The sequence below is a fragment of the Medicago sativa genome, chromosome 5, assembly GCF_051527215.1.
Source record: "Medicago sativa cultivar Bolivia chromosome 5, Bolivia_mono, whole genome shotgun sequence".
In the NCBI taxonomy this organism is placed as follows: Eukaryota; Viridiplantae; Streptophyta; class Magnoliopsida; order Fabales; family Fabaceae; genus Medicago; species Medicago sativa.
Genome location: NC_140753.1, coordinates 16,967,564 through 16,993,758, shown reverse-complemented (window position 1 = coordinate 16,993,758; position 26,195 = coordinate 16,967,564). Strand labels below are relative to the sequence as shown.

At 33.5% G+C, this 26,195-nt stretch overlaps 1 protein-coding gene and 1 long non-coding RNA gene across 2 annotated transcripts in view; both read right to left on the bottom strand.

Annotated features, from left to right (window-relative positions):
• Window positions 1–12,992: 12,992 nt before the first annotated feature.
• On the bottom strand, window positions 12,993–14,699 carry LOC146920600 (uncharacterized). Its single transcript, XM_085711173.1, has 3 exons — window positions 14,651–14,699; window positions 14,160–14,475; window positions 12,993–13,617 (listed from the first exon to the last, which is right to left on the bottom strand). Exons 1-3 carry the CDS (start codon window positions 14,697–14,699, stop codon window positions 13,212–13,214), a joined length of 771 nt encoding a protein of 256 aa, XP_085567299.1. The 3' UTR covers window positions 12,993–13,211.
• Window positions 14,602–26,195, bottom strand: part of LOC146920598 (uncharacterized) — a 29,896-nt gene continuing 18,302 nt past the window's right edge. The window contains exon 2 of the long non-coding RNA XR_015011837.1: window positions 14,602–15,134. This is a non-coding gene — a long non-coding RNA (uncharacterized LOC146920598). The remainder of the gene's footprint in view (window positions 15,135–26,195) is intronic.

Below are 26,195 nucleotides of genomic sequence, written 5' to 3'. Positions count from 1 at the left end.
TTTAAAAAGTCTTTTTCGATTTATATTTTGGTCCTTTAGTATTAAAAAGTTGCAATTTAGTCCTTTAATCATAAAATTTTTGCAGTCTAGTCCTTCTTTTGCAAATTGCAGATTGGTCCCAAAGTTTCAAGAATTGCAGATCAGTCCTCAAGATTATTTCAGTCCAAGCAAGTCCAGTGTATGTGTCAGCTATCCATTGGGTCAGAGGCCACATGGCAGCCCATAAAAGGAGCATTCACTGCACAAGTGTCAGGGATCATCAATCACAATTCGCTAGCTCAACAAACACCTTTATCATTTCTCTCTCTTCTCCCAAAGATCAAAGCCGTAACCGTTTTTCAAGAACACAACAATTCTCCAGAAATTCATCCCCAATTCATCAAACCCTAAGTTTCCAGATTCACCAAAACCAACACAAATCAACAAATTCATCATCAAATACACAAAATCAATACAAATTCCCAAAGATCGAAGCCAAAACGTTTTCAATTCAACGAATCCTTTTGAATTTGACGAAAGTTCTCAGTGATTACTTGCGTAATCATCATCATCGAACTTCCATCCTTGCAATTCAAGCGTGAATTTGTCAACAATCATGACAAATTCAACACGATCACAAGGAAGGTGTTGAGAGAAAGAAGAGGAGAAGTTGAATTCGAAGTGAACCAGAGAAGAAGAAGAACAACAACAAAGCTCTTACCAGAAGCTTAGAGAAGGTTCGCGAAGGTTTTCTTCGTCTTCTCACTCGAATCTCCATTCAAAATCAGGTAAACTCACGAATCCTTCTCGTCTTCATTTTAAATCATCATCGAAGGTTCGTAAACGAAAATAAACGGTGAAACGAAGTAGGTTAACAAATTCCAGAACTTGTTCTTTCAAAAACGATTGAAAAAGATTGAAAAAGAAAGAAACCGAGACATCAAATGTAGATCTACAGAGTTTCACCGTTTATTTCTCAAATCTAAGTTCATATTCGAAATCAGCATGAAAAATAGAGTAGTTTAGGGTTTAGATCCATGTAGATTGGAGAAGATCAGGGTTCCGTCACCGGAATCTTCACCGGCGGTGGTCAAACCCGCCGGAGAAGACGACCGGAAGTTCTAGAGAGAAGGGAGAGAAGTCTGAAGACTTAGAGAGAGAAAAAGAAGTGGGAAATGGCCTTGGACAGGCCTTTTGTGTATATAAAGGAACGTGAACCAGTGTTCCCCACCGTCAGATCTAGGGTTAGGGGGAACTGGATCAATCCAACGCCCCTGACGCGTTTGGATGATCCAGATCCCTGTTGGATCTTGGGCCTAGGCTTCAACTTGTCTGGACTTCGTATTCTTGTGTTTTTTTTTTGCTATTTTCATCACTATTTCTTGCTATTCGCACCCCTACATGCTCAAAAACTTTGATAAAAATTCCCTAAAAATTCACACATACTCTTGTTGATTTTTGTGATGTTTTTGTGCAATTTGTTTACTGAAAAACTTGATAAAAAAATATTGACATATTTTCTTGCCTATTTCTTGAGTCTTGTATTAAAAAAAAAACTATGAAAAATTGCTTGATTTTCCTTTCTAATTCTTGAAAATATTTGTGATCCATGTTATGTGATTTTGTGAAGTTTTTACCTTTTGTTTTGAGTATGTTTTGCTGCATGTGTGAATAATGGTTAATTGCTTGCTTTGCAAGTCTTTTGTTAGTGGATAAATAATGTAAATATGTCTAAATTCACTTCAAAATGCAAAGCCTATCATGTTGCTTTGGTTCTTATTCTACAACCTGAGTTTGTGCCTTTGAAAAATGTGTTGAATTATGAGAATTATAGGCCATGTGATTCTTGTATTTTTAAGGTTAAGTTTTAGCTATATTTTGCATTATCTTGTGTTAATTCCTATGCTCTTGTTACAGTGTTTCACTTGCCTTACCTTTACCATATTACACCCTATGCTACTAACAATTTTATTATGTTTCATTCATCCATAAGCATCTCATCCTCCATCTCATATTCCTAGTCTTTATCTTCTTACACTTTAAAATTTATGCCAAGACTTAGAATGTAAAGAACTAGGAATTTTGTAATTTCCTTTCTGCCTTTAAATTCTTGCAAGACCATAGCATGTATCTAGGCCAATGATGTAAAGGACAATGGACTCTAATGATGTACACCGACACAAGCACCGACACATGCACACACATCACATGGATACTTTAGATGTATGTTTAGGGAATGCATGCTTAGATGTATGTTTAGGGGCCTTGAAACTTAGACAAAAGTTCTCTTTTCAAAAAACATGAATAACTTCACTCAAATAACTTTCCAAATAAACCTTGGGATCAAAATCCCATTGTATTTCCCCTTTATTTTTTTTCCTTAAACAAAAACTTTAATGAATTCTAACAATACTTAGATTTTCTTTTGCAAAATGGCTAATTCAACCTCATATTTTCACAATCTCATGCCCTTGAGGCCTCTTTATTTCATTCTTCAAAATTCCACTTTTCAAACTTAAAATCAATCAACAAAAACACAAACATTTTTTGGAAGAGAACTACGGTGGATTTGATCCCTTAAAAGGGTACGTAGGCAAGGAACCAATATTCCTTCAATTCAAATAAAACAAAATTCAAACATCTTCTTCTCCCTCCAATTCTTCACTTAGTAAACCTTTAGGTGTAAATAACACTTTCAAAATAGCATTTAAAAATAAAGCGCGCGCGTAGAAAGTAAAGACGGTTCCTATAGGACACTATAGTCGTTATGGGTGCCTAACACCTTCCCGTAGCGAAAACAACTCTCGGACCTCGATTCTCAAGGGTTTTTCTTATTTTTTCCCTTCCCAAGAAAAAATGAGATATCGAAGGTTAAAAAGGTTCAAACTTAGTCAATGTTTGACACCCGAAAACCAAGATAAAACAATACTGTACTACTGATAACTTGACTAATGGAAGTAATTTTTTTTTGGAATTTGATATTCAAGATGCAACCTTTTTCTTTGTACAAGAAGGATTCATCGTTTTATTTATGTTAGAATGATATCTTTTACTATTTCTGTTTATGATTTCATTTTAACTAATGATAGGCGCATTCAAATGTTTTTGTAAAAAAAAGGTTCCTTCAAGTGTTTATCAAGTGGAGTTCTAGGCTAATCTACAATCTACAATATAAACAAATGAATTCCCCTCTATTCAAAAGTACATATTGTGGCATGAATATTGCTTATTCTACAATTAATGTTTCTCTCAAATTTTATTCAAGAAACATGATCAATTTCATTCGTTGTTTTTGGTTTAAATGGCTCCGTACTGTTAAGCATTTCCGATAGAGAACAAACTATTATGTTCCTTTTCTCAATCAATAATAGTATTAATCTCATTTTTATCAATTTCTCTGATTTGGTAGTTCCGATTTTTTTAACTAGAAAACAAGTAGTATTGAATTATAATAAATAGAATTAATATGTATGGAATTCAAAATTCTTTTGTTAATAAAGTCTATGGTCCAGTCGTCTAATTTGTCCTCTTTTTGTTAAAAAAAACACCTATAGCATTGTATTTTTTAAAAAAAGTTGAATGAAAACTAAGAATAGACTACAATACATTTAGCTATCAATTTGTGGCTCTTTAAACGTCGTTTAAATATTTATTTTGAATTTTAAGATGAATGTGTTAAAAATTGAAACCTTCCAAGTTTAGTCATATTATTTTATTAGCAGAAAAAAGATATTTAATCCTTTATATATTCATTAATGCGGTATATTAGTCATCTAAACATGGACCAATGTTGCGAGATATGAATATGTAGAGGACTAAAATACAATTTAAATTGGTTTCTTGAAACTAATAATTTTTTTTACATCAAATCCTTTAAAAACAAAATTTCACATAGTATATTCGACCATTTTTTTTTTCTTTATTTCAGGGATGCTATACCTAGGCCGTCAAAAGCGAAAATTGTAAACACATCTCTGCAACAAGAAGTATTAATTACGAGAATCAAACACAATGCAATTTTGCGCCACTTTATATCCTATTTATTTGCGACACTTGGGATGAAAATTGAATTTTTTGGGTTTTGGTTGGTGAATCTACTTCTACACTAATCTTTTATCCAAAAGTACACGCAGCATTGTTATTGCTAATAGACAATTAACGATTATGATTATCTCATGATCTTATTCTATCACCTTAAACAAGTCATTTAAGCATATTGACATACATATCATTGATCACATACACCCTCCGAACTCAATTTGCCATAAAAAAAAACATTACGAAATCGTGCTATTAACTAGCATCATCAAAATAATATCTTCAAATTCAATTTTTATTTGAATTCGAGATCAAATAAATAAAGAAAAAATATCAATTTTCTTTTAACAAATTCAAATAACGCAATCACTAGGTTACTAATAACTATATTTAATGATAATCCGAAAATTCAAATTGCTCAATTCTCTTCAAATCCATGTTTTTGGAACCCTTTAAAAACTTGAACCTATTCACTACATAATTTGCTTTTTAGTCTCATTTTTTAGTACACAATTTTTTGGGTACGTCTCACAAACCTTTTGATTAGCCCATGATCATCAATGATTCCAGCATGCTTCGTAGAATGGTTGGCTATTTGATAGATCTCTGGCAAGTGTACCAAAACGCTATCGAAGTAGTAAAAATATCGATCCCACGAGGACTGTGTTAATCTCAATTCAGCAATAAGGTAAAATATTTAGGATGCGTAAAAGTTATTTTTGGTTTGCCACTAGGCAGTAGATTTGATTGCATAAAATTAAATAACATAAAATAAAGATTTGGTTAGAAAATAAGAGAGATGAGATCAGATCCTTCGATTCCTCTAAGTTCTCCTAATTGGTCTACTGCACCTATTTGTTATGAATCCTCTTCTAATTTACGATGATTAACAAAATAGCCCTAATCAATCCCTTGAGTTAGGACCCTCTTCTTAAACTACAACCCCTAATTCCTTAGGTGATCTAATAATTCTTGAAGGTTTTACCGAACGTTAACCTATGATCACTAACAAACGATTATCTATTCCTAGACTAACCCTGTTTATTAGAACAATTCAATTAGGTCTAAGTCGAAAGCCATGGTCAGTGGTCATTCGTTCTCACAAAATCAGGTTATATGTGATCAAGATATAAAAAGCATTAAGAACAATTGAATTGAATAAACTAGAATTGAATTCATAAACAAAATAGAGTTTCACAGCAACATGTGTGTCAATTAGGGTTACAAAGATTCATCTCGGATCTAATCTCTAAGAGATTTAGCTACTCATAATTGAGTTTACAAATAGCATAATCAATGAAAGAATTAAAACATACATAAACTGGGTTAGAGATGATGAAATCCTCTCCGCTGCAGCCTTCTGGGTGTTAAAATCGCACTTTAGCTCTCCAAAATCGTCACCCCTTTGTTTGAGACTGACTTCAGCTTAAATAGGCAAATCTGGATCGCACCAAATCGTACCACGATGGTAAAATCGTACCACGATTGCTTTATTAAACCCTAATTTCCTTTAAAGCCCTTCTTGAAATCGTATCACGATTATATGGATCGTATTACGATTCAGCTTCTTCAAAAACATGCCTTCTGACTTCAAAAATCGTATTACGATAGTGAAAATCGTACCGCGATTCCTGGATTCCAAGTCTTCCAATTTTCTTGCTTTTCTTGCTCTTCTTGATGCTTAAACTTGCTTGTGAACTCAAAAGTATCATAAAAAAGACTCTAAAAATAGTGCATGACTGACTGTCATCACTATTCATAAGAACTATTAGAGATGAGGCAAAGTTTTTATTTTGTTTTCTTGAAACCAAACGAAATATCGCGTAAGATTTAGTATATTCAATTAGTTTTTTTGCCTTTTCATATGAGCGATGCCATCCGCAACCAGAAAGCAGAAATTATGACACAAAAGTACGGGAAGAAGAAATATTAAGATTTAAACTATAGGTTGAGACTTTTTATAAGAACGTAAACATATTACTCTTTTTTAGGACTAAAAATAATATTATAGGTTCCAAAAACCTATTTAACTCTGGCAATATCATAAAACTAATATATTGGATTGAAAAAAAATAACAAAAGCTCATTTTAGTTTTTTTTCCTTCCATTTGGCAATTAGGAACAACATCTAAATGGGGAAATTACAATGAGAATAGGGCTTCTAAAACACACTTCTCCACCCTCCCCTTTTTTGGAATATTTCAAATTTGACGAAAAATTATCTGAAATGTTTTATTTGATTGTAGATTACGCACTTAATTTGAAGGAAAATTTCACTTAGTAGTGATTTTCAATCACATACCAAATAATTTTTTAATGATTTTGAACTTCAAAATAACATGATATATGGCTTTTTTTTTTCTTTTGAATTATTTCAATTGTTTTGTTTAATTTGATCTTTTTCTATCATTTTGTTGGCAGATGAGAAATGATGATGTATCATTTCAGAAAAGCAGAATAAAATAAATATTGTATCTACTCTTAGCTAAGTATGAGAGTAAATATGAGACGTGAAGAATATGGCTCCATTTTAAACAAAATAAGAAATAATGGTAGATGGATTTTCATGTCTAAAGTATTAATTCATTTCCTATGTTGGAGTTTGAATCTATATTTTACTCTTTTTAATTTGTTTGTTTGCTATGTTTTATTTTTAGTTCCATTTGGTGAAATTGATAGTCATGAAAGACAATTTTTGGATGATTCCTATCATTTTGAAACTAGGAATTTTTTTTTGCAAAAATAATATTATTTGACTTGCGTTCCTTATGTGTATTTCTGTGGTAGTGATAAAAATGTTCATTTGTGTGCAATTTAGACATGGGATCTATTTTGAGTATATGTTATTCACATGTCATACATGACTAAAACTTATTTACTTATTATACTAACTACTTACGTTGAATCTTTCTTTGTCGACTAAAAGGTATTCAATGGCCTCAAATCTCATGTTGCAACCTCGGGTATTGTATCTAGCCTTTGCCTCAACGGTGTTTTCTATTTTTTCCTGAGTTATTTGTTGTTTATTTTATAGATGGTCGAGGATATATTACAAAATGTGCCAGATAAAAATAGGACAAATGTAGTCTTTGCAATAACCATAACTTTTGGGAACCTGTAAGAAAATTTTAATATGAGTGAGAACCCCATAGCATTTTTTTTTTGGGTCAAGTCATATATTGCCTTTATATTGGCATATTGTTACAATAAAATAATATAAGAGTTAATGTTAAAGGATAATAAATTTGTGCCAAACTTTGTGCTCTATTCAAATTATTTGTTGATAACAAATTCAGACATATTGAGACAATGATAGAAACCTCTTTGGTAAATCTAATCGGCTTCAAACAATAATTGAAAACTCAGGTTACATCAGAGGTTGTTTGCAAAATAGAAGAAACATAAAGTCGATGTTACCATGTGAATCACTGTAAACGTCAAACAATTTTCAGGAGCTTTACAAATTGATTGAAGAGTAAGGGAATTAATGAGTTTAAAAATGGTGTTTACAAGAATCTGAGTTTGTATCAAGAGAATAAAAATTGAAAGATGAGTGTAACATGCTTGAAGAATTGATTCGCAATTGAAACCAGAAAACCACTCACCTAAATCATGACGAACTAGAACAAAGAGTTTGTTTGAATCGATATGGTGAGTACTAGACAAAACAATGCATGACAAATTTTTAAGGTTGGACAATTTTTTATCATGTGCGTTGTTTGGCGCACAATAGACAACACAAACAAAATAAGATAAAATTTACTGCAATACTCTATCTTATATATTAATAGATAAGATAGAGTGCGAGAGGTAGAAAGGAGTGAGATGGGTGAGAGAAAGAGGCATTGGGGGGGGGGGGGGAGGAGTACATGAGAGATATGAGAGAGATTGGGGTGGAAGGAGAGAAAGAAGAGAGATACGATTGGGAGAGGGACGAGAGAGGATATATAAGAGGGATAGAGAGAGAGAGCCAAAAGAGATAGGAGGGGGTCTGAGATAAAAAGTGAGAGAGAGGTGGGTGAAAGAGATAAGAGATAGGAGAGGGATGTGAGAGAGAGATAGGGGAAATGCGATGGAGATGCTAGAGGGAGGGAAAATGAGAGCGAGAGATGAGATAATAGAGAGAGGAGGGGGGGGGGAGGAGAAATAGATGAGGGAGTGGAGGAGAGAGGGAGAGTGATAGAGCGAGAGGGGGGAAAATGAGAGAGAGAGAGAGAGAGAGAGAGAGAAGATTAAGGGATGAAATATTTTTTTTAGTAGAAAATAAAGGGGTATTTTTATATTTTAGATAATCTACACTTGAGAAAAAATAACGGGTTTAGTGAGGGACAATTTCAGTTCTCACTTAAATTTTTTTTTTTTTTGTTCATTATCTTACCCCTAATTTTGTCAAAGCCCCTGAAAGGTTTTAAATTAAACACATCAGAACTCCAATCCCTTATTTTTCAGCAAATCAAACGCTAAAAACAATAGAAAAATTTAATGTTTGGTTTTGGTTGGTGAGACAAAACGAAACAAGCCTTTTGAGTTTTTCAAAGAAAACCCACATCGTTTTTTAAATACATGAACATGTACATCAAATCATTAATCATCCCTTTTTGGTCTGAGGAAGTTTTCTAAGGCTTTGTTTGGGAGTTTGCAGGGGAGGGGAAGGACGGACTTCGGTGGGACAAAAATATGGGGGGAAATTAAGAAATCTTTCACATTTTTTAAAAGAGTATTTTTTAGCGAGTGATAAATTAATGTTTAAGATTAATATATTTTTAATTTTTAGAATATTATAACAGCATATATTAAATTTTAAGAATTCACATAAATCCTCCCAAACCCCCCAAAACCCTCCTCCAATACAATTTTTTAGTTCCACAAATGAGGAAGGTTTTATATTTTGAAGAAAAATAAGCCCCCCAAAACCCCTCCTCCCAAATCCTCTATTTTTTTTTTTTCAATTTCTCCTTCTTCTTTTTTTCCAAACCCTCCCTTCTCTTCCCCTCCATACTCGCAAACAAAGCCTAATTGTCCAACTTGGTCTTACTCAACTATTGTGATAGTTCAGTAAGATTCAATTTAGAAAACTAAAGTATGAACAATCCTAGCTAATTTGTTGCTAATAAATTAAATCATCCTCTTAATGATTATCTAACGGTCTAGACAGAATTATTTACAAATTTTTTAAATTATTTAATATGGTATATAATTAACAACTAATTACATTCGAACACAGATATGTTACTGCATGCTAATCATTTTTTTGTGAGACTAATATGAATTTTTCATTCAAAATCTATCATATTTGTGTTTGAACATGTTTGATAACATTGATATATTTTTATTCAAAGACTTTTTAAAACATGTATAACAAAATTATTATCCCGCTCCTCCCACCCAAAAGAAATTACCTTTTTAACAGCGGTTTATTTACCCGTGCTTGGCACGGGCTACATACTAGTATTTGATATTTATTTATAGAGAAGTATAAAGATATGACTTAAGAGTTAATTAAGTACATAAAGGACAACAAATTGGTTTTATCTTTGACAAAAAAACAAATTGGTTTTATATTTTGGAAAATGAACAATAGACACAAAAAGTTAAGAAAATTAAGAGTTTAAAAAAGATAATTATAAAATTTTGCTTATTATAATAAGCAGTAAATTAGTATATTAGATAAAAGGGAATAAGATAACAAGAAGATGAAACAAATGAGGAAACAAATGAGTTTTCCTTCAAAAAAAAAAATGAGTTTGTTATTTGCAAAATATAGGGAATTAGTTTTTTTTTTTGGTCAGGTAGCCTAGTTTTTTTTTGGTCAGGCAGCCTAGTGGCTAGAATTCACCTTATAAGGTGAATAAGTTGGGTGTCTGGGGTTTGAACCCCGGCCCCTGCATATAATAATGCATTGTCCTACCAACTGAACTATGCTCCCGGGACATATAGGGATTTAGTTATCAAGGGATAAAACTATAAATACTTAAACTAAAAATCGGATAAGAAGGAGAAATAGTGGAAAGAGTAAAGGGATAAGAAGGAGAACAAAAAGATAAATATATTAGAAGAAAAACTGTTTAAATGTTATTATAACAAAAAAAAAAAAGGGGATACAGAGAAGAGTCTGTTACAAACAATCCTAGGAACATAAAATATTGATTAAAGGATATACTTAACATTAGAATAAGTAGGAACAAACCCCTCCAAAAAAGTAGAACAAATTCCGTATGTGAGCCTATATATATAATCCAAATTAGATGAAATTGGTTTTACATGGAAAGAAAAAAAATAATTGAAACAATTAGTCATCATGTTGATTTAGAAGAAAAGGTATTCTAGACGAGCAATCTCATTTTGTTGTTCAACTGGGGGAATGACTATGGGTCCTCGAAACAAGTTGTTTTGATTGGATGCCGACAACAAACATTGGTCGCATTAGTCATTCGTCCAGTTGAACAACAAGATGATATTCCTCTTCAAGAATGCAGCAGAAACAACATAGTTTTGTTGGGTTTAGAGTGTAGGACAAGCATGTTTTGGATACGTGTGGCGGATTATGTGGTATTAGTTTTGGGTGCTGATTTTGTTTGATCTTTAGATAGGTTTTCTTTCTTTGTTGTTGATGTATTATTCTGTCATGGATTTTACTTGCCAAGACAACATGGTTGTATATTTCAGGTCTTTCTTTGTGGAGGTACATGTTTTGGTGTATAACGCTTCTCTTTGTTATTATATACAAAAATAAATACTAAATTGTTTCAATTTTTTTTATTCTTCTCAATTATTTATCTATTCACAATGGTTAAAAAAAGGACCTTGTTTAATTTTTTTACCCTTAATTTGTTGATCTTCGTTTTTACCCTTAATTTTTTACCTTTAATGGAGCTTGATGTTAGCGTAAACAAATTTCTACATGTAGCTTTATGATCTTCGTTTTCACCTTGAAAAAGCTGGAAATATCCGTAGGTTCATGACCATTGTCTATATAATGTTTTGAGAAGGAGAGTCCATATCCCTTGATTATAATGTTTTGTTTTCTGTTTATAATGACTCTTTCAACGATGAATTTTTGGTTTTTTGAAACGTACGTGAAGACTGGGAAGAAGAGGAAAGAAAGATAAGAGATGGTAACTTGTTTTAGCTTTTGATTTTCTGGATATATTGTTCTTGCTCGGTGTCATGCACTGTAAACTTGAATTATTGACATGGATTGTACAATATTTATTCGTCCAAATGTTTTTGTTAATTGTATTTTATTGATTATTTTTTATGTAAACCAAATATCCTCCGCGCGCAACTGCGGAGACTATTCCCTCAAGCCTCGTGGGACCCAAATGGACGACAAACTCCCCCTAAAAGATTTTGATTAACAATGAATCTCTGTTTAATTTTAGTAACTTTGAGGTTGTTTGTGACTGCATATGTACGTAGAAGATATACTGACAGAATTTTGCATATGTACCTAAAAGATTTTGATTAACAATGAATCTCTGATTAACAATGAATCTCTGTTTAATTTTATTAAATATAAGCTTTATAAGGTTTAGTTAAATAGAGAATTTTGCAAAACGGAGCGACATATACTGACAGAATTATCCACTTAAGCCAATTTTGATGCCTACAAAATCACACACCTTAGCACCTCCACCACTCATAATGATGATGTATGAGAGCATAATTTTATGGTTACATTTTATAATTTATATATCTCTTACCCTACTTGCTATGTGTTATTCTTGTGTATCTGCAGCATCTTTAAAATGCGAAATCAAATGAAAAAAGGATTGAAAGCTCATTGTTGGGTCTAACTCTCCTGAAATGGAAAATATGGCATTAAAGGCCGCCTTAAGAAAGAGATGGAGTATGAAGACTCTGCCCAAAGAGGGATCAAGCATGATAGACTCTCCCCATGAGGTATCGAGCAAGATTGACTTTGAGTTGCCCCTGGTTTGGTTTCTTTCTCTGTGCATATGTTTCTCATGGTTTATGAGAGGTATAGCTTCAATAAAGTTAGCTGCTTCAAAAAAAATAAAAAATATTGCTTCCTAGATTTCATAATCCTCAGTCCTCCCTATTTTTACCTTATACAGTTTGCTACTGAACTTATAATTAACAAGGAATGCATCTTCAAAAACTGTTTTTTAAGACAAAAGCCGCTTTGCCAGATGCTGTTTGTAATACTTTTCTCAAACACATCTTTTTCATGCAAATATCCGAATAGCATCGTAGATCACCTTTTCAAGAGTAATTTTTACATCGTCCTCACTAACTCCCATTAGACCCTTTCGAAGCTTAATGTCTACAAATAGTCGACTATGGGAAACTCAAGACTATGCTAACAATTAAAACTAGGACTGTAGTACTGGGAGCTTATGTTTGGCTACTTTTCTATTTAGATAAAGTAGACCATGCTACATTTGCAAGATTCTTTCAGAAGACATGATTGAAATATTTGCGTGATGGTTGTTTCCTTTTATTTTTGTTGCTTCTGCAGAGAATATACTTGTTTCTGCAGAGATTCAAGTGGAAATTATGTACAAATGGTAACAACCTGGGAAAAAGTACAAGGAACCAAAAACTAACCAAAAGAATCAATAAACCTCCCGCATCCAAAAGGGAGCAAAAATTACCTTAGGTACAATCTAAGGAGTTAATGAGCAATTAATATAAGCAAGAAAAACTTTTTTTTTTTTACCTAAGAGCCATTTCCAAGAAAGACTTCTATGTCCTGGTTGTTTTGGATCTATTCAGAAGACTTCTATGTCAATCCTTGACAATAGTTCTTCTAACCCTAGGAGGTGATATATTTTAAACTTGCATGTAAAAGTAAAACAGCTCTAATGTTTATAACAAAAGCTTCTGAATATACTTCATAGTGCTTCTGAAAATAATCAAATTAAGAACAGCCAAATAACATTTCCACCAAGTGATTTCAACAACAGAACTTGAAGAGGAGGTGTAGTGACTCACCTAGCCAAAAAGAAGCGTTATACAGCAAAACAAGTACCTCAACAAAGAAAGACCTAAAATATACAACCACATTGTCTTGGCAAGTAAAATCCATGACAGAATAATACATCAAAACAAGCAGCTCAACAAAGAAAGACACCTATCTAAAGATCAAACAAAATCAGCAACCAAAACTAACACTACATAATCTGCCATAGACCCAAGAAAACTGTCCTTATGCAAACAACTCCTCTAATTCAAAGTTCTTTTGCCAACAAGTTGAACAAGTTGCACATCTTCTCAAGTTTGTTCATATCAGTACGTGTAGGACCGATTGGACAGAGCAGCACCAACTGCATTTGTCTTGAGGTGGCTGTGTCTTGAGGAGGATTCTCATGTTGTTCCATAGGAGAAGTGACTAAAGGAGTAAGCTCATTTTGTTGCTCAACTGAAGGAATCTCAGTGACTGGTGTGTCATTCTTGTTTAAGGTTGTGTCGTGTATACTTCTCTGTTTTCTCTTCTCTATATCTTTCACATTTTGGTGGATAAAGTATTTTTGGGCATGGCTAGCAATTTGAATTGGAGTCTTTGTCACCACAAATTCTTTTGAAATATCTTTCCAACGTCCCTTACCATATTTTTCTAGCCCCTCCAGAAACAACCTATACATCACAAATTATAGAATGAATGTGAAATATTCAAATTCAATTAAATAATAAGAGAAGAAAATAATAAAGAAATGAGGTAACTATATCTTGGTATGTATCCAAAACAATGGAAACACTTGCATTGATTTTTTTCTCTTTTCTTTGTTGATATGCAACCTAGAACGATTAATTTGCATCTATGAACATAAATATCATTTTTGTTTTTCTAGAACTGAATTATTTCTTATATACATCATACAAACTAAAAAGCTATAAATGTGTTTTTTATTTAATGTATTGTAAATACATATCAATTGGTAGCTACAAGGACGTTGATCTACATGCGGTTCGAATCGTAAAATTTTCCACTTCTCCATAGTTGAGTATCTAGTCACTAGACTATTCGTCTAAAATAAAAATATAATTTCGTAGTTATGCGATCTAACAACTATTTAATACTTCATCTATTAATTTAAATTGAAAAGAATATATTTAACCTAAAATAGAATTGAAAAAGAAAAAAAGATATAACTTCCAAGGATAGATTGAATACTTACTTATGTTCACCTTCTGTCCAATGTGCCCTTTCCCTACGCCTTCTCTTTGCTTCATGACTTCCTTTTGGTACTGACTCAGCTTGAACTAAGTTAGCTTCATTACTTCCTTCTGCTCCTGACTCGGCTTGAACTAAGTTATTATCATTAGAGTTTAGATTTGCGACGGCATGACCCGACTCACTGATATCGGTGCCAGTTTTCTCCTGTTGTTGTTCCATGCTATGCTCAGAGGGATTTTGGACTGAAGCTGGCTCATTTAAATCATTTTGATGGAGGTCTAATTGTATACCAACAAAACAACTATAAGAATTTAAAACTAGTTAAATCGACATGCATAATATTTTTTGAATGGTAAAAATATGTTAGATACTAGTTAAATCTTAATTCTTAGTCCCTAGCCTCACCCGGTTTACTCATAAAACGATGCCTTAATCAAATCAACTATGCCTTAATCAGATGAACTAGCCAATTATGTAAGTTAACAAAATTACTTGGCCAATTACTCAAACCAATTACAGAACCATAATGAGAAGATATCATAATGACAATAAAAAACACTCATGGTAAAACATCATGTTGCAACTAAAAGCCACTTCAATGGTATCAAAGTAAGAATATTGAAGATTAGTGATTCTCACCTTGTCCTGCTGCCACCGGGGATACAGGCTTAGGATTCTCACCATTCGGATAAGGTCCTGAACCAGGTGGGAAAGCATATGCAGGAACAGCAACATTCTCAACATGATTCTTAGGTTTTGAAGTTTGAGCATCAGAAAGAGCTGGCCAAGACTTGGTTCCAACAACCAACACAGGAACATCAACACTTTTCCCATCAACACCAGGTTTCTTCCAATAATTGCTTTTCTTAGGAGACTTCGGAGCACTAATCTCATTATCAGCAATCACCATAATTGCTTTTCTTCAAATAGCAAAAATATTGAAACTTTACTATCTTCTTGGTATCAATTAATGATGCTGAAAACAAAAATCAAGAGTTGAATTAGTTGAAAAAACCAAGGGTATTAAGATATTGACTTAAAAATAATGAAAATATAGGAAAAAGATTAAACCTTTACTTGCTAATGATGTTGAAAACAAGAATCAAGTGATGAATCGGTACAAAATCAAACTAAAAAACTTCAATAAAAACAAAAATAACAATTCAACAAGAAAGCTTCTTTCGAAATTGTTTGACAAGATTATTCGACGCCTAATCTAATGATAATCGGGGTCGGCAATATGGATCAAAAGAGCCCATACAATGTAGGTTTCTGTCATCAAATATTCAGTTATTCAGACCCACAATGCACAAATTGGGTTTCTGTTACCAAATTTCCAACAAAATGCGGCATAAAAGCTAGACTCTTGAAACTTAATCAAGAAAATTATGAGACTAAAATCTTCAACAATAACTCAATGAAGTTGATTCAAACAAAAATGTTAAAATTAAGAGATGAAATTTACCGCTTTTATCACTTCCAACTTCCAAAAGACAATTCTTGAAGAAGCCTAGACAAAACCTTAACTTCCAAGTGAAGAAATCCTCAATTTGTGAGCTTTAAACCGAAAAGGATGAGTTAGGTGTTGTGAGATAAAGAGAGAGAAACAACGAACAGAAAACCAATTGATTTTGTTAAACTATAAAAAGCGAGGGAAACCAATTGAGTTGATTTTGTGAGAATTGGAAAAGCCTTCCCTCTTATATAGATAGAAATGGATCAAAGAATGTGGGGGTATGACTTATTAATAGTTGAAATTATTACTTTATAAATTTTATCCCAAAAAGCAATGGAATTATAAAACTCTAAGGTGATTGAAAATTTTCGGTCTCTAAGGTTTTGTTGTTTGGTTAAACTAGCAGATATCTGATAATTTTTTTTTTTAACAAGCCAAAATAAAATAATATAATCACCAAGAGCAGTTCAACTCGCACAAGGCGTGCAAAGATGAACGCTCATCAAAAGAATACAAAGTCCAGTTGTCTTTTTCCTAACAGCAAACACAAAAAGAAGAAGGAAATAAAAACATTACTCCATAACACCCATACAAATTAAAGGTTGCCGCCACCAGTCATTATAATTGAAAGCTGAAGTTAGCCTATTTGCCTTTAACCAAGAAAAAGACACAAACTTTACATTGTCAAAAATTTGTTCCAAGTCTTGTGCTTTGTCTTTGAAGATCCTGTTGTTTCTTTCCTTCCAAATGATCCAAACACAAGCGTGCCAGATCACCTTAAAAAAAGAATGAGTAAATCGCGGTAACCCCGCCATGTAACTAAACTGCTGAAGATGATCACTAACAGAGTCTGGAGAGATGAAATAAATACCTAGCCACCTATAGATCTTGTTCCAAACACTGCCAAATATGTCACATCGGATTAGAAGGTGACATATCGACTCCGTGGAACCACATCCACCTATGCAATAAATGTCGTTGTGATGAAGAGTCCTCCTATGGAAAAGATTGTCTTTGGTAGGGAGTCTGTTGCGGAGAAGCCGCCAAACAAATACAGAAACCTTTAACGGAACCTGCTTCAGCCACGCTGCATCATAAAGACCCCGCTCCATTGATGTGTCATGAAGCGTAAGAAACTGATAAGTCCCCTTAACGGAGTAACCGTTAATAGGATCTAACACCCAACGCCACCTGTCAAGAACATGGTCCTACAAAACAGTAGAACAGAAAATTAGCTCTTGTGTTTGATGACCAATGACCGATATTGTTAATGATCGATGACTGATAGCTGATAAGTTAATTGAAGAGTTTGATAAAATTAACGATTTAACTATCTGATAAACGTAGAATGACATAAAAAGAGTATTATTCTTAAATCATAACAAAATTTATATCAATCAATATAAAGTATTTAGAGTTTCATTTTTTTAAAATTAAGTTAATTTATTAAATATTATATATTAACTTTATTTAGTAAATTTCACTTTATATTAATTTTCATTTAAGTGCTTATACTTTATAAAACAATTAACTAACAATGAATTTCGAACAATATATATCTAAAAGCATTTTAGATGCATATGTATATATTTTTGTTCACAATTTAGATCTTTTATAAATAAAACTAATATTTGATATAATTATAATAAAATAATAAATGTATGTATAATCGTGTTCTGTGTTATTTACATTAGCGATGTTAAGGTATCCGTGTCTGTATATATCATGTGTCCGTATCAAAATCTGTTCTCCATAGAAATATTCAAATAGGTACACATCTCTTCAAACACGAGATCTGTGAGGGTGAAATGCTTTATAATAATATTGTATCATTTGTGATGGAGCTACTAGTCGTCTCTTAATGATTCCATTCTTGGATAAATTTATTGAAGTGTAGCACAATTAATTTTAAAATACGTTCATTTAGAGTTCGATAACTAAAAGACATATGAATTCTCACATATTTAAGTCTAAATATGTTCGAAGCTCCCTTTTCGTCAAATTGTTATCTTATATACTTTGGTCGCTAAGGAGAGAGGTTTTTTTTTTTTTTTTTTTTTAAGGAGGAGAGTGTTTGATTGTTCACCCTTCTTTCCTTAGAAGTTTGTTTGTTCGCAAATTATTTGCTTATTTCCCTTCGAGAAGATTCTCTTCAATTTTTGCTTGATTCTTTGAGGAAAGTCTTTTACGATCAATCCCTCTGAGAGGGGAGTCTACGTTGCTCGATCCTTCTTAGGGAGATTCTATCATACTCGATCTCTATTGGGTAAAGTCTATTTGCTTGATCCCTCTCGTGGAAGATCTATCTTAATCATTCCCCTCTTGGGGAGAGTCTGATGCTCAATCCATCTTAGACGAGTGTATCTTAATCAATATATCTATCATGCTCCATGCCTATTGGGGAGAGTCTTAATACTCCATCTCTTTCCTAAGGCAAGCTTTAATGCCATATTTTACCTTTCAGGAGAGTTAGGCGTAACGATGAGCTTTCAATCCATTTTTCTCGTTTAATTTCGCAACTTTTAAGATACCGCAGATACACAACAATAACACATGGTAAGTGGGGGTAAGAGATATATAAATTATATATTGTAGCCATAAAATTATGATCCGATACATCATCATTGTATATTGTTCTTCTTAATTTCTTGAGACAAATTTAGGAGCAGACCTCTCAATATTGGTTTAAGCAGGCGCAAACAAGCTACCAAAAGCAGAAAATATCATCTCATATATTTCTTTCCAGTCTTCATCTATACACTCCAGAAAACAAAACATTTCATCATTGAAAGGGTCATTAATTTTCTACACGAGTGTGGTGCCTAATTAATAAAAAGCATCAAAAGCCACATTTTATAACATAATTGAAGTCAATAAAATTGTAATAACTAACGAAAAGCATACATCATTAAGACAACAACCATGTTTACAATAAACCAAATGCTAGAGCAAAATGTTTTAATAAAGCACATAAACAACATAACCGGACATTAAGTGTTGGAACACTAGCAACAATAGTGGAAAAAGTTGGAAAGAATAAACACCTTAGTAAGACCTAGTGTTGGTATTAGGCATGACAACAAAACCCGTGCCCATGGGTACCCACCCAAACCAACCCCGATTTGACTGGTTTTCCCCGATTTGACTAGGTTTGGGTATGGGTTTGAGATTTCCCCGATTTCAAAATACGGGTACGGGACGGGTAATGGAGATATATGTATCCACCCCGAACTCATACCCAAACCTTACCCGAATGTAGAAAGGTCATATTCTTGTTTTTGTTGAGGGGGTTGATAATGATATGCCATGTTATTTGGTTTGATAATTGTCATGATATAAGAACTTTCATTGATAGTTAAAGGATCAACCAAATTATTCGGTAAGGAAATGTTAAAATGAGCGCAAATTGTTGGATAATGCATTACAACATTACCATTGAAGGTTAAAAAAAAACTCTTTTTTTACTAAAAAAATTGATTCACTGTGGGGACCGGGATGGGGTGGGAATACCCGAACCCACTGGGGACGGGGATGGGATTCAATTTCTCATCCCCGTTGGGTATGGGTAGGGTAACAGGTAAGTATATGTGAGTAGGGGATGGGGATGGGGAAGGCAAAACCCGTCCCCACCCCGCCCCATTGCCATGCCTAGTTGGTATGACTTAAAAATGTCCCACATTGGAGAGTCATACTACCTAGTAAGTGTTTATATAAGTGGGGCTGACCTACAAGCTTGATATATATAGACCTTGTAGAAAAACTACCACTAAATCCTAAGGTCTAGATTAAAAGTAGAAATAACTTCCAAGCACTAAGAAATAACTTCCATGCACTTAGACAACTTCCATGCACTTGTTTGCCGCTACACGTTCTTTGCCATATTACACTCCAACTGTAACTTCCTTTGTCGAAATTGCGGTATTGTATGCTCTTGGTTGAAATTGCGGTATCTCTTTGCACTTTGCAGCATGTCGAAATAACCCATGCTCGTCGAAATATAATCATCAGTTCGACCAAATATTTCATTTTTGGTACTAACAGATGTTAATTTACAGTTGATGCTTATTCTTTACACCAAAATTCACAGTTGATGCTTCATGTGCTTTTCCTCTCTTCTCCCTGTTTTCAACTTGTGTTGACGAGTCCTTCTTCTCTTCTTCTACTCCTTTCTGTCCCGTCGGTTTCGAGTGGTCTTCGTACCATATAGAGTGGTTTAATCGAACGATCGATTACGCCATAATCGAACAGGTGTACTGGACTGTTTTATCCTGGAGGCGGTCCGGTTGTTAGTCTACCTTGCACAAACTCGGGTAGTGCCGTGAAACGACTTAAAGAAAACAACTTGGTCATAACTTAACCCGGTAATATCTTCGGTGGTGGTTTCGATTTTATTAAAGGTACTTTTCTTATAACTCGAAAAACAACATTAAGAATGAAAAAGTATGCCCCTTTGCATGCAACTGCACATTGTGAATCAACGATGGTATGTATGACAAAGTAAGTAGCAACATTCCAAATCTCATTTTTCTTTGTTGAAGCAAACAATAGGGCACACATACAACTAATTTTATTTTATTTGTTGCAAGTTGTCATTCCATGTAATTTAAGGTGGTTGTGTCTTCATGTTCAACAACAAAGTGAGATTGTTGTGTCGTGAATACTTCTTCTCAAGACACAGCCACCTTAAATCACAAGGACAATGGAGTATAAAATAGAGAAGAAATAAGAGATTAAAGATAGATTTTGTGAGTAGAGAACTTGTATATTATTTTGCATAAATGTCTAATACAAATACACTTAAGCAAGATTGCATAGTCATATATGTCCTGAATGTCCAAAATTGTAGAATGTTCATATTAGAGAGTTGAAATCTAAAAAAATGTTTACAGGGGAAAATTAGAATTCACTGTTCTTTAGGTAGAAGTCAATGTAATTAGGGTTTATTTTTATACTAGCGAAAAGACGAGCACTCACACGCCTGTCTTTCCGCTCTTTTTATTGCGCTAACGTTTGAAAATTATGAACAGTGTTTTTCTTTATAAAATTCTGATTTTGATTAAAACTTTAAAAAAAAATAGAAATGTTTGTTGTTTTCAAGTTATAAAAAATCAAACCAACCATGATTATCTATTTCAACGACACCAACAATAATACAATATAATAAAAAAATATAATCTAAATTCTTTTTTTAATGACACCAACAACAATTTTATTGTAGAAAAAGTTGTTTAAGAGTATAATTGGAATGATGAAAAAGTAAGTATAAATATATTAATCTAGTTTGTTACACCTTTTAAATGATAAAGGAAAAGAAAACAAAAAAAAAAAATATTTATATCGTGTTTGTTACATTTGTTTTAATATTTAAATGTATTCTTATCTATTTTTTACATGTGTTATTTGTATTGAAAATTGAAGGTATTTTTGGAGAGAAAAAAAATCCAACTGTGGGTATATTTGAAAGAAAAAATCCAACCCATAAAGTAGTGAAAGGGTTAGTTTTTTTTATATATATCATAGATATAAGCTCACATACCAAATTTTATTCCTACTTATACGGAGTTTTTTTTTTTTTTTTGCAAATAATAATAAACTAATAAAATAATAATAATATAGGGAATTAGTTATCAAGAGATAAAACTATAATACCTAAACTAAACATCGGATAAGAAGGAGAAACAAGTGGAAAGAGTAAAGGGATAAGAAGGAGAACAAAAGGATAAATATATTAGAAGAAAAACTGTTTAAATGTTTTATAACAAAAAAAAAAAAACGGATATAGAGAAGAGTTTGTAACAAACAATCCCTAGGAACATAAAATAAAAAAACAAATTTTTTTTTTTGAAGAAGAACATAAAATATTGATTAAAGGATATACCTATTAGAATAAGTAGGAACAAACCCCTCCAAAAAAAGTAGGAACAAATTCCGTATGTGAGCCTATATATATATATATATATATATATAATCCAAATTAGATGAAATTGGTTTTACATGGAATTTTTTTTTTTGAAACAATTAGGTCATCATGTTGATTTAGAAGAAAAGGTATTCACGACGAGCAATCTCATTTTGTTGTTCAACTGGGGGGAATGACTATGGGTCCGCGAAACAGTTGTTTTGATTGGATGCCGACAACAAACATTAGTCGTACTAGTCATTCGTCCAGTTGAACATCAAAATGATATTCCTCTTCAAGAATGCAGCAGAAACAGGATAGTTTTCGTGGGTTTAGAGTGTGGCGGATTATGCTGATTTTGTTTGATCTTTAGGTGTCTTTCTTTGTTGTTGATGTATTATTCTGTCATGGATTTTACTTTCCAAGACAACTTGGTTGTATATTTTAGGTCTTTTTTGAAGCGTACATGTGAAGACTGGAAAGAAGAGGAAGAAAGAAAGATAAGAGATGGTAACTTGTTTTAGCTTTGATTTTCTGGATATATTGTTCTTGCTCGGTGTCATGCACTACAAACTTGAATTATTGACATGGATTGTACAATATTTATTTGTCAAAATGTTGTTTTTCATTGTATTTTATTGATTATTTTTTTATGTAAACCAAATATCCTCCGCGCGCGCAACTGCAGAGACTATTCCGACAAAAACCCCCTAAAAGCTTTTGATTAACAATGAATCTCTGTTTAATTTAAGTAATTTCGAGGTTGTTTGTGACTGTATATGTAGAAGATATATATTAAACATAACCTTTATAAGGTTTAGTTAAATAGAGAATTTTGCAAAACGGAGCGACATGTACTGACAGAATTATGCACTTAAGCCAACTTTGATGGCTACAAAATCACACACCTTAGCACCTCCACCACTCATAATGATGATGTATGAGAGCATAATTTTATGGTTACATTTTATAATCTATATATCTCTTACCTTACTTGCTATGTGTTATTCTTGTGTATCTGCAGCATCTTTAAAATGCGAAATCAAATGAAAAAAGGATTGAAAGCTGATTGTTGCGTCTAACTGTCCTGAAATGGAAAATATGACATTAAAGGTCGCCTTAAGAGGGATCAAGCATGATAGACTCTCCCCATGAGGTATCGAGCAAGATTGACTTTGAGTTGCCCCTGGTTTGGTTTCTTTCTCTGTGCATATGTTTCTCATGGTTTATGAGAGGTATAGTTTCAAAAAAAAAAATATTGCTTCCTAGATTTCATAATCCTCAGTCCTCACTATTTTTACCTTATACAGTTTGCTACTGAACTTATAATTAACAAGGAATGCATCTTCAGAAACTGTTTTTTAAGACAAAAGCCGCTTTGCCAGATGCTGTTTGTAATACTTTTCTCAAACACATCTTTTTCATGCAAATATCCGAATAGCATCGTCACCTTTTCAAGAGTAATTTTTACATCGTCCTTACTAACTCCCATTAGACCCTTTCGAAGCTTAATGTCTACAAATAGTCGACTATGGGAAACTCAAGACTATGCTAACAATTAAAACTAGGACTGTAGTACTGTGAGCTTATGTTTGGCTACTTTCCTATTTAGATAAAGTAGACCATGCTATTGTACCAAAAAAAAAAAAGTAGACCATGCTACATTTGCAAGATTCTTTCAGAAGACATGATTGAAATATTTGCGTGATGGTTGTTTCCTTTTATTTTTGTTGCTTCTGCAGAGAATATACTTGCTTCTGCAGAGAGATTCAAGTGGAAATTATGTACAAATGGTAACAACCTAGGAAAAAGTACAAGGAACCAAAAACTAACCAAAAGAATCAATAAACCTCCCGCATCCAAAAGGGAGCAAAAATTACCTTAGGTACAATCTAAGGAGTTAATGAGCAATTAATATAAGCAAGAAAAACCTTTTCTTTTTTTTTTTTTACCTAAGAGTCATTTCCAAGAAAGACTCCTATGTCCTGGTTGTTTTGGTTTTATTTAAGAAAAAACACCATTTTTATTATTTTAATAATTTTTGTTTCAGACTTAAAAATATCTATTTTAAGCTCAATGAAAATCTATTCCTAGTAGTTTTTTTTTTAAAAATCTGTCTTTTCTAAAAACAAAGTCCCCTTGAATCCTATCCGCTCAAATACTTTGTTTCACCATTGTGTAATTAGGACCATTGTGTAATTTAGTGGAGTTCAGATCTGCTCCAGTACTAAAGTAGTCCATTTTTTCAGTTCTTTTCTCGGATGTATGACACGTGTGCAATTTAAATTTCAACAGTTGAGATTAAAAACATACAATGAGTCGCTGAGATTTCCTCTCCTGCAATTCGGTCCAAAACAAATCGCCTTCGCCGTCTCTCCTTGCTTCCTCGTCGCCTCGCCGTCACCATTTTTGTATGTGCTGCCATTTTCACCATTTTCCCCCTTTTTTTTGTATAACCCTGTTGATTGTTGCATGAAATTAAAGACTATCCTTAAAGATTGTTGCTGGGTTTTATTTCATTTTTTTAGATTTAAGAATGAAGATCGTTTGGGTGTTACACATATTGAAGATTGCTTCTGATATAATTGCATAGCGTTTTGGGGGAAGATATGTTAACTTTGTTATACCACTTTGCAAAGATATGAGAAAAATTTGTAAAATCAAAATAGTGAATTTGAGAGAAAGAAGAAGACCAAGAGCATAGACACATGGCGGCGATGCTTATGCAAGCATGGTGACGGGCATCACGGCGGCGCTTCCGTACGACGGTGAGAGCGTTCAAAGAGGAGCGTATCAAATAACAAAGGTGAAGATTATTCTGATTTGTATCATATTTTAAATCTTGGCCATTGAGTTATTTTTGGCGACGTGTCATGCATCCGTAAAAAAAACTGGGAACTGGACAGCTTCTAGTACTGAAGCAGATCTGCACTCAATTTAGTGTGTATTATGGGGCAATGCTTCAGTGCCTTTTGGGCGCCAAAGGCACATGCCTTTGACTCAATCAGGTGTTGCCACGTGTCATTGCATTATTTTAAAAATAAAAAACATGTAAACTTGGTTTTTAGAACAGAGAAGCATAACTACATCACCGTTTCAAGTCTTCCTCCACACTTTCTGTAACGGCCACACTAAACTTATCTAGAAAGTTTAGTATGTCCATTATCTTTAGTACTAGATACATTAAAATTTACAACTTGAATGCATTCGAATGAATATCTTATACAACAATATGCGTTCGTACAAAATCAATACAACACAACTTGTCTAATACATAGTAAAAACATCCTTAAGATCCATGACATCCTGCAGCGGGTACGAACGAGCACTTGTTGAAATATCCATCCGGCTACGAGCTTGCAATACCATCCTGTTTATTTGAAAAAAACAAGGATTGGGATGAGACGTAATGTCTCAGTGAGTTCTACCTAATCCTAGGCTATAGGTAACCTCGGGGAAACATACGGTCACCACGTGTCTACACAATACAACCTGACGGTTGATTATACTTGTGTGATCATGCTTGCCTAGACGGTCGTGCATACTAGATCTGTCGTAGGTTCATCTTAAATTGTCATAGGTCTTGCTTACATCATACGTGTCATGGCGGTCAAGGGATCCTAGGACAGCTAACTCAAGATACGCTAAACGCATCAAGACTTACCATAACATATTCATGACACGGTCCTAAACTGGACGATTAGGGAAACCTAATATCGTCGGCGGTATAACTTCATAACTTGCTCTATTTCATAAACTACACATGTCTAATATCATATCATAATCATGATCATATCGTGTCATACATAGTCATATTCATTCATTCATTCATTAGATTAGATGTTAGCGTTGAAAACATTATTATCTTGATTCATTTTACGGAGAGCCCCGGGTGGAGTAACCACGGTACAATCCCATACATGACCGATGAAAACCTAGCTAAGGTACATCGGACTCCCTCAGTGACGTGCGGGCCCCCCTTGCGGAGCTTATCCCGTTCCCCTGGCGAGAAACCCTTGAGATCCCAACCTTGCGTGGATCATAAAAGACACGACACCTACATCTTGCTTACTCATTTACCATGGATCCGTGATCGATCCGATTAGCGGTAAACTACATCTTACATTAAAGTCTTGGTCTTACATACATGGAGGGTTTAACCTATACATGCTTACTCATTTACCTCAGATCCTTGGTCGATCCGATTAGTGGTAAACTACATACTTGTTCATACTTATTCATAGTGAAGAGATTAACTTATCGATTCACGACTTAACATGCTTGCATAGTCATTCTTGTTCATGTGTGAAGAGAATACACTAATCACTTCACGACTTAACTTACATAGGGTTCATGCTTAACATTCTAGTTCTTGACAAACTATGTCGAGGCTCTACATTCATTCCCTTTCTTAAAGATTAGTTTCCTACCCAAACTAAAACATATCATTGCTCTCGTATTCCATGCATTACTAAATAAGTTAAATACTTAATTCATTCCCAAGAAAACCTTTTAAAAGATTATCAAAGAGGACCTTGGCTTGAGGGGTTTACTTTTATAAAGAGAACACTGAGAAACCAGACACAAAGCTGCCAAGAACTTCCTAGAATGAGCCAACAAGACATTTTTGTTCTGTCAACTCGCCATGGCGAGTTCAAGGCGAGTCCATGGCGAGTAAACTT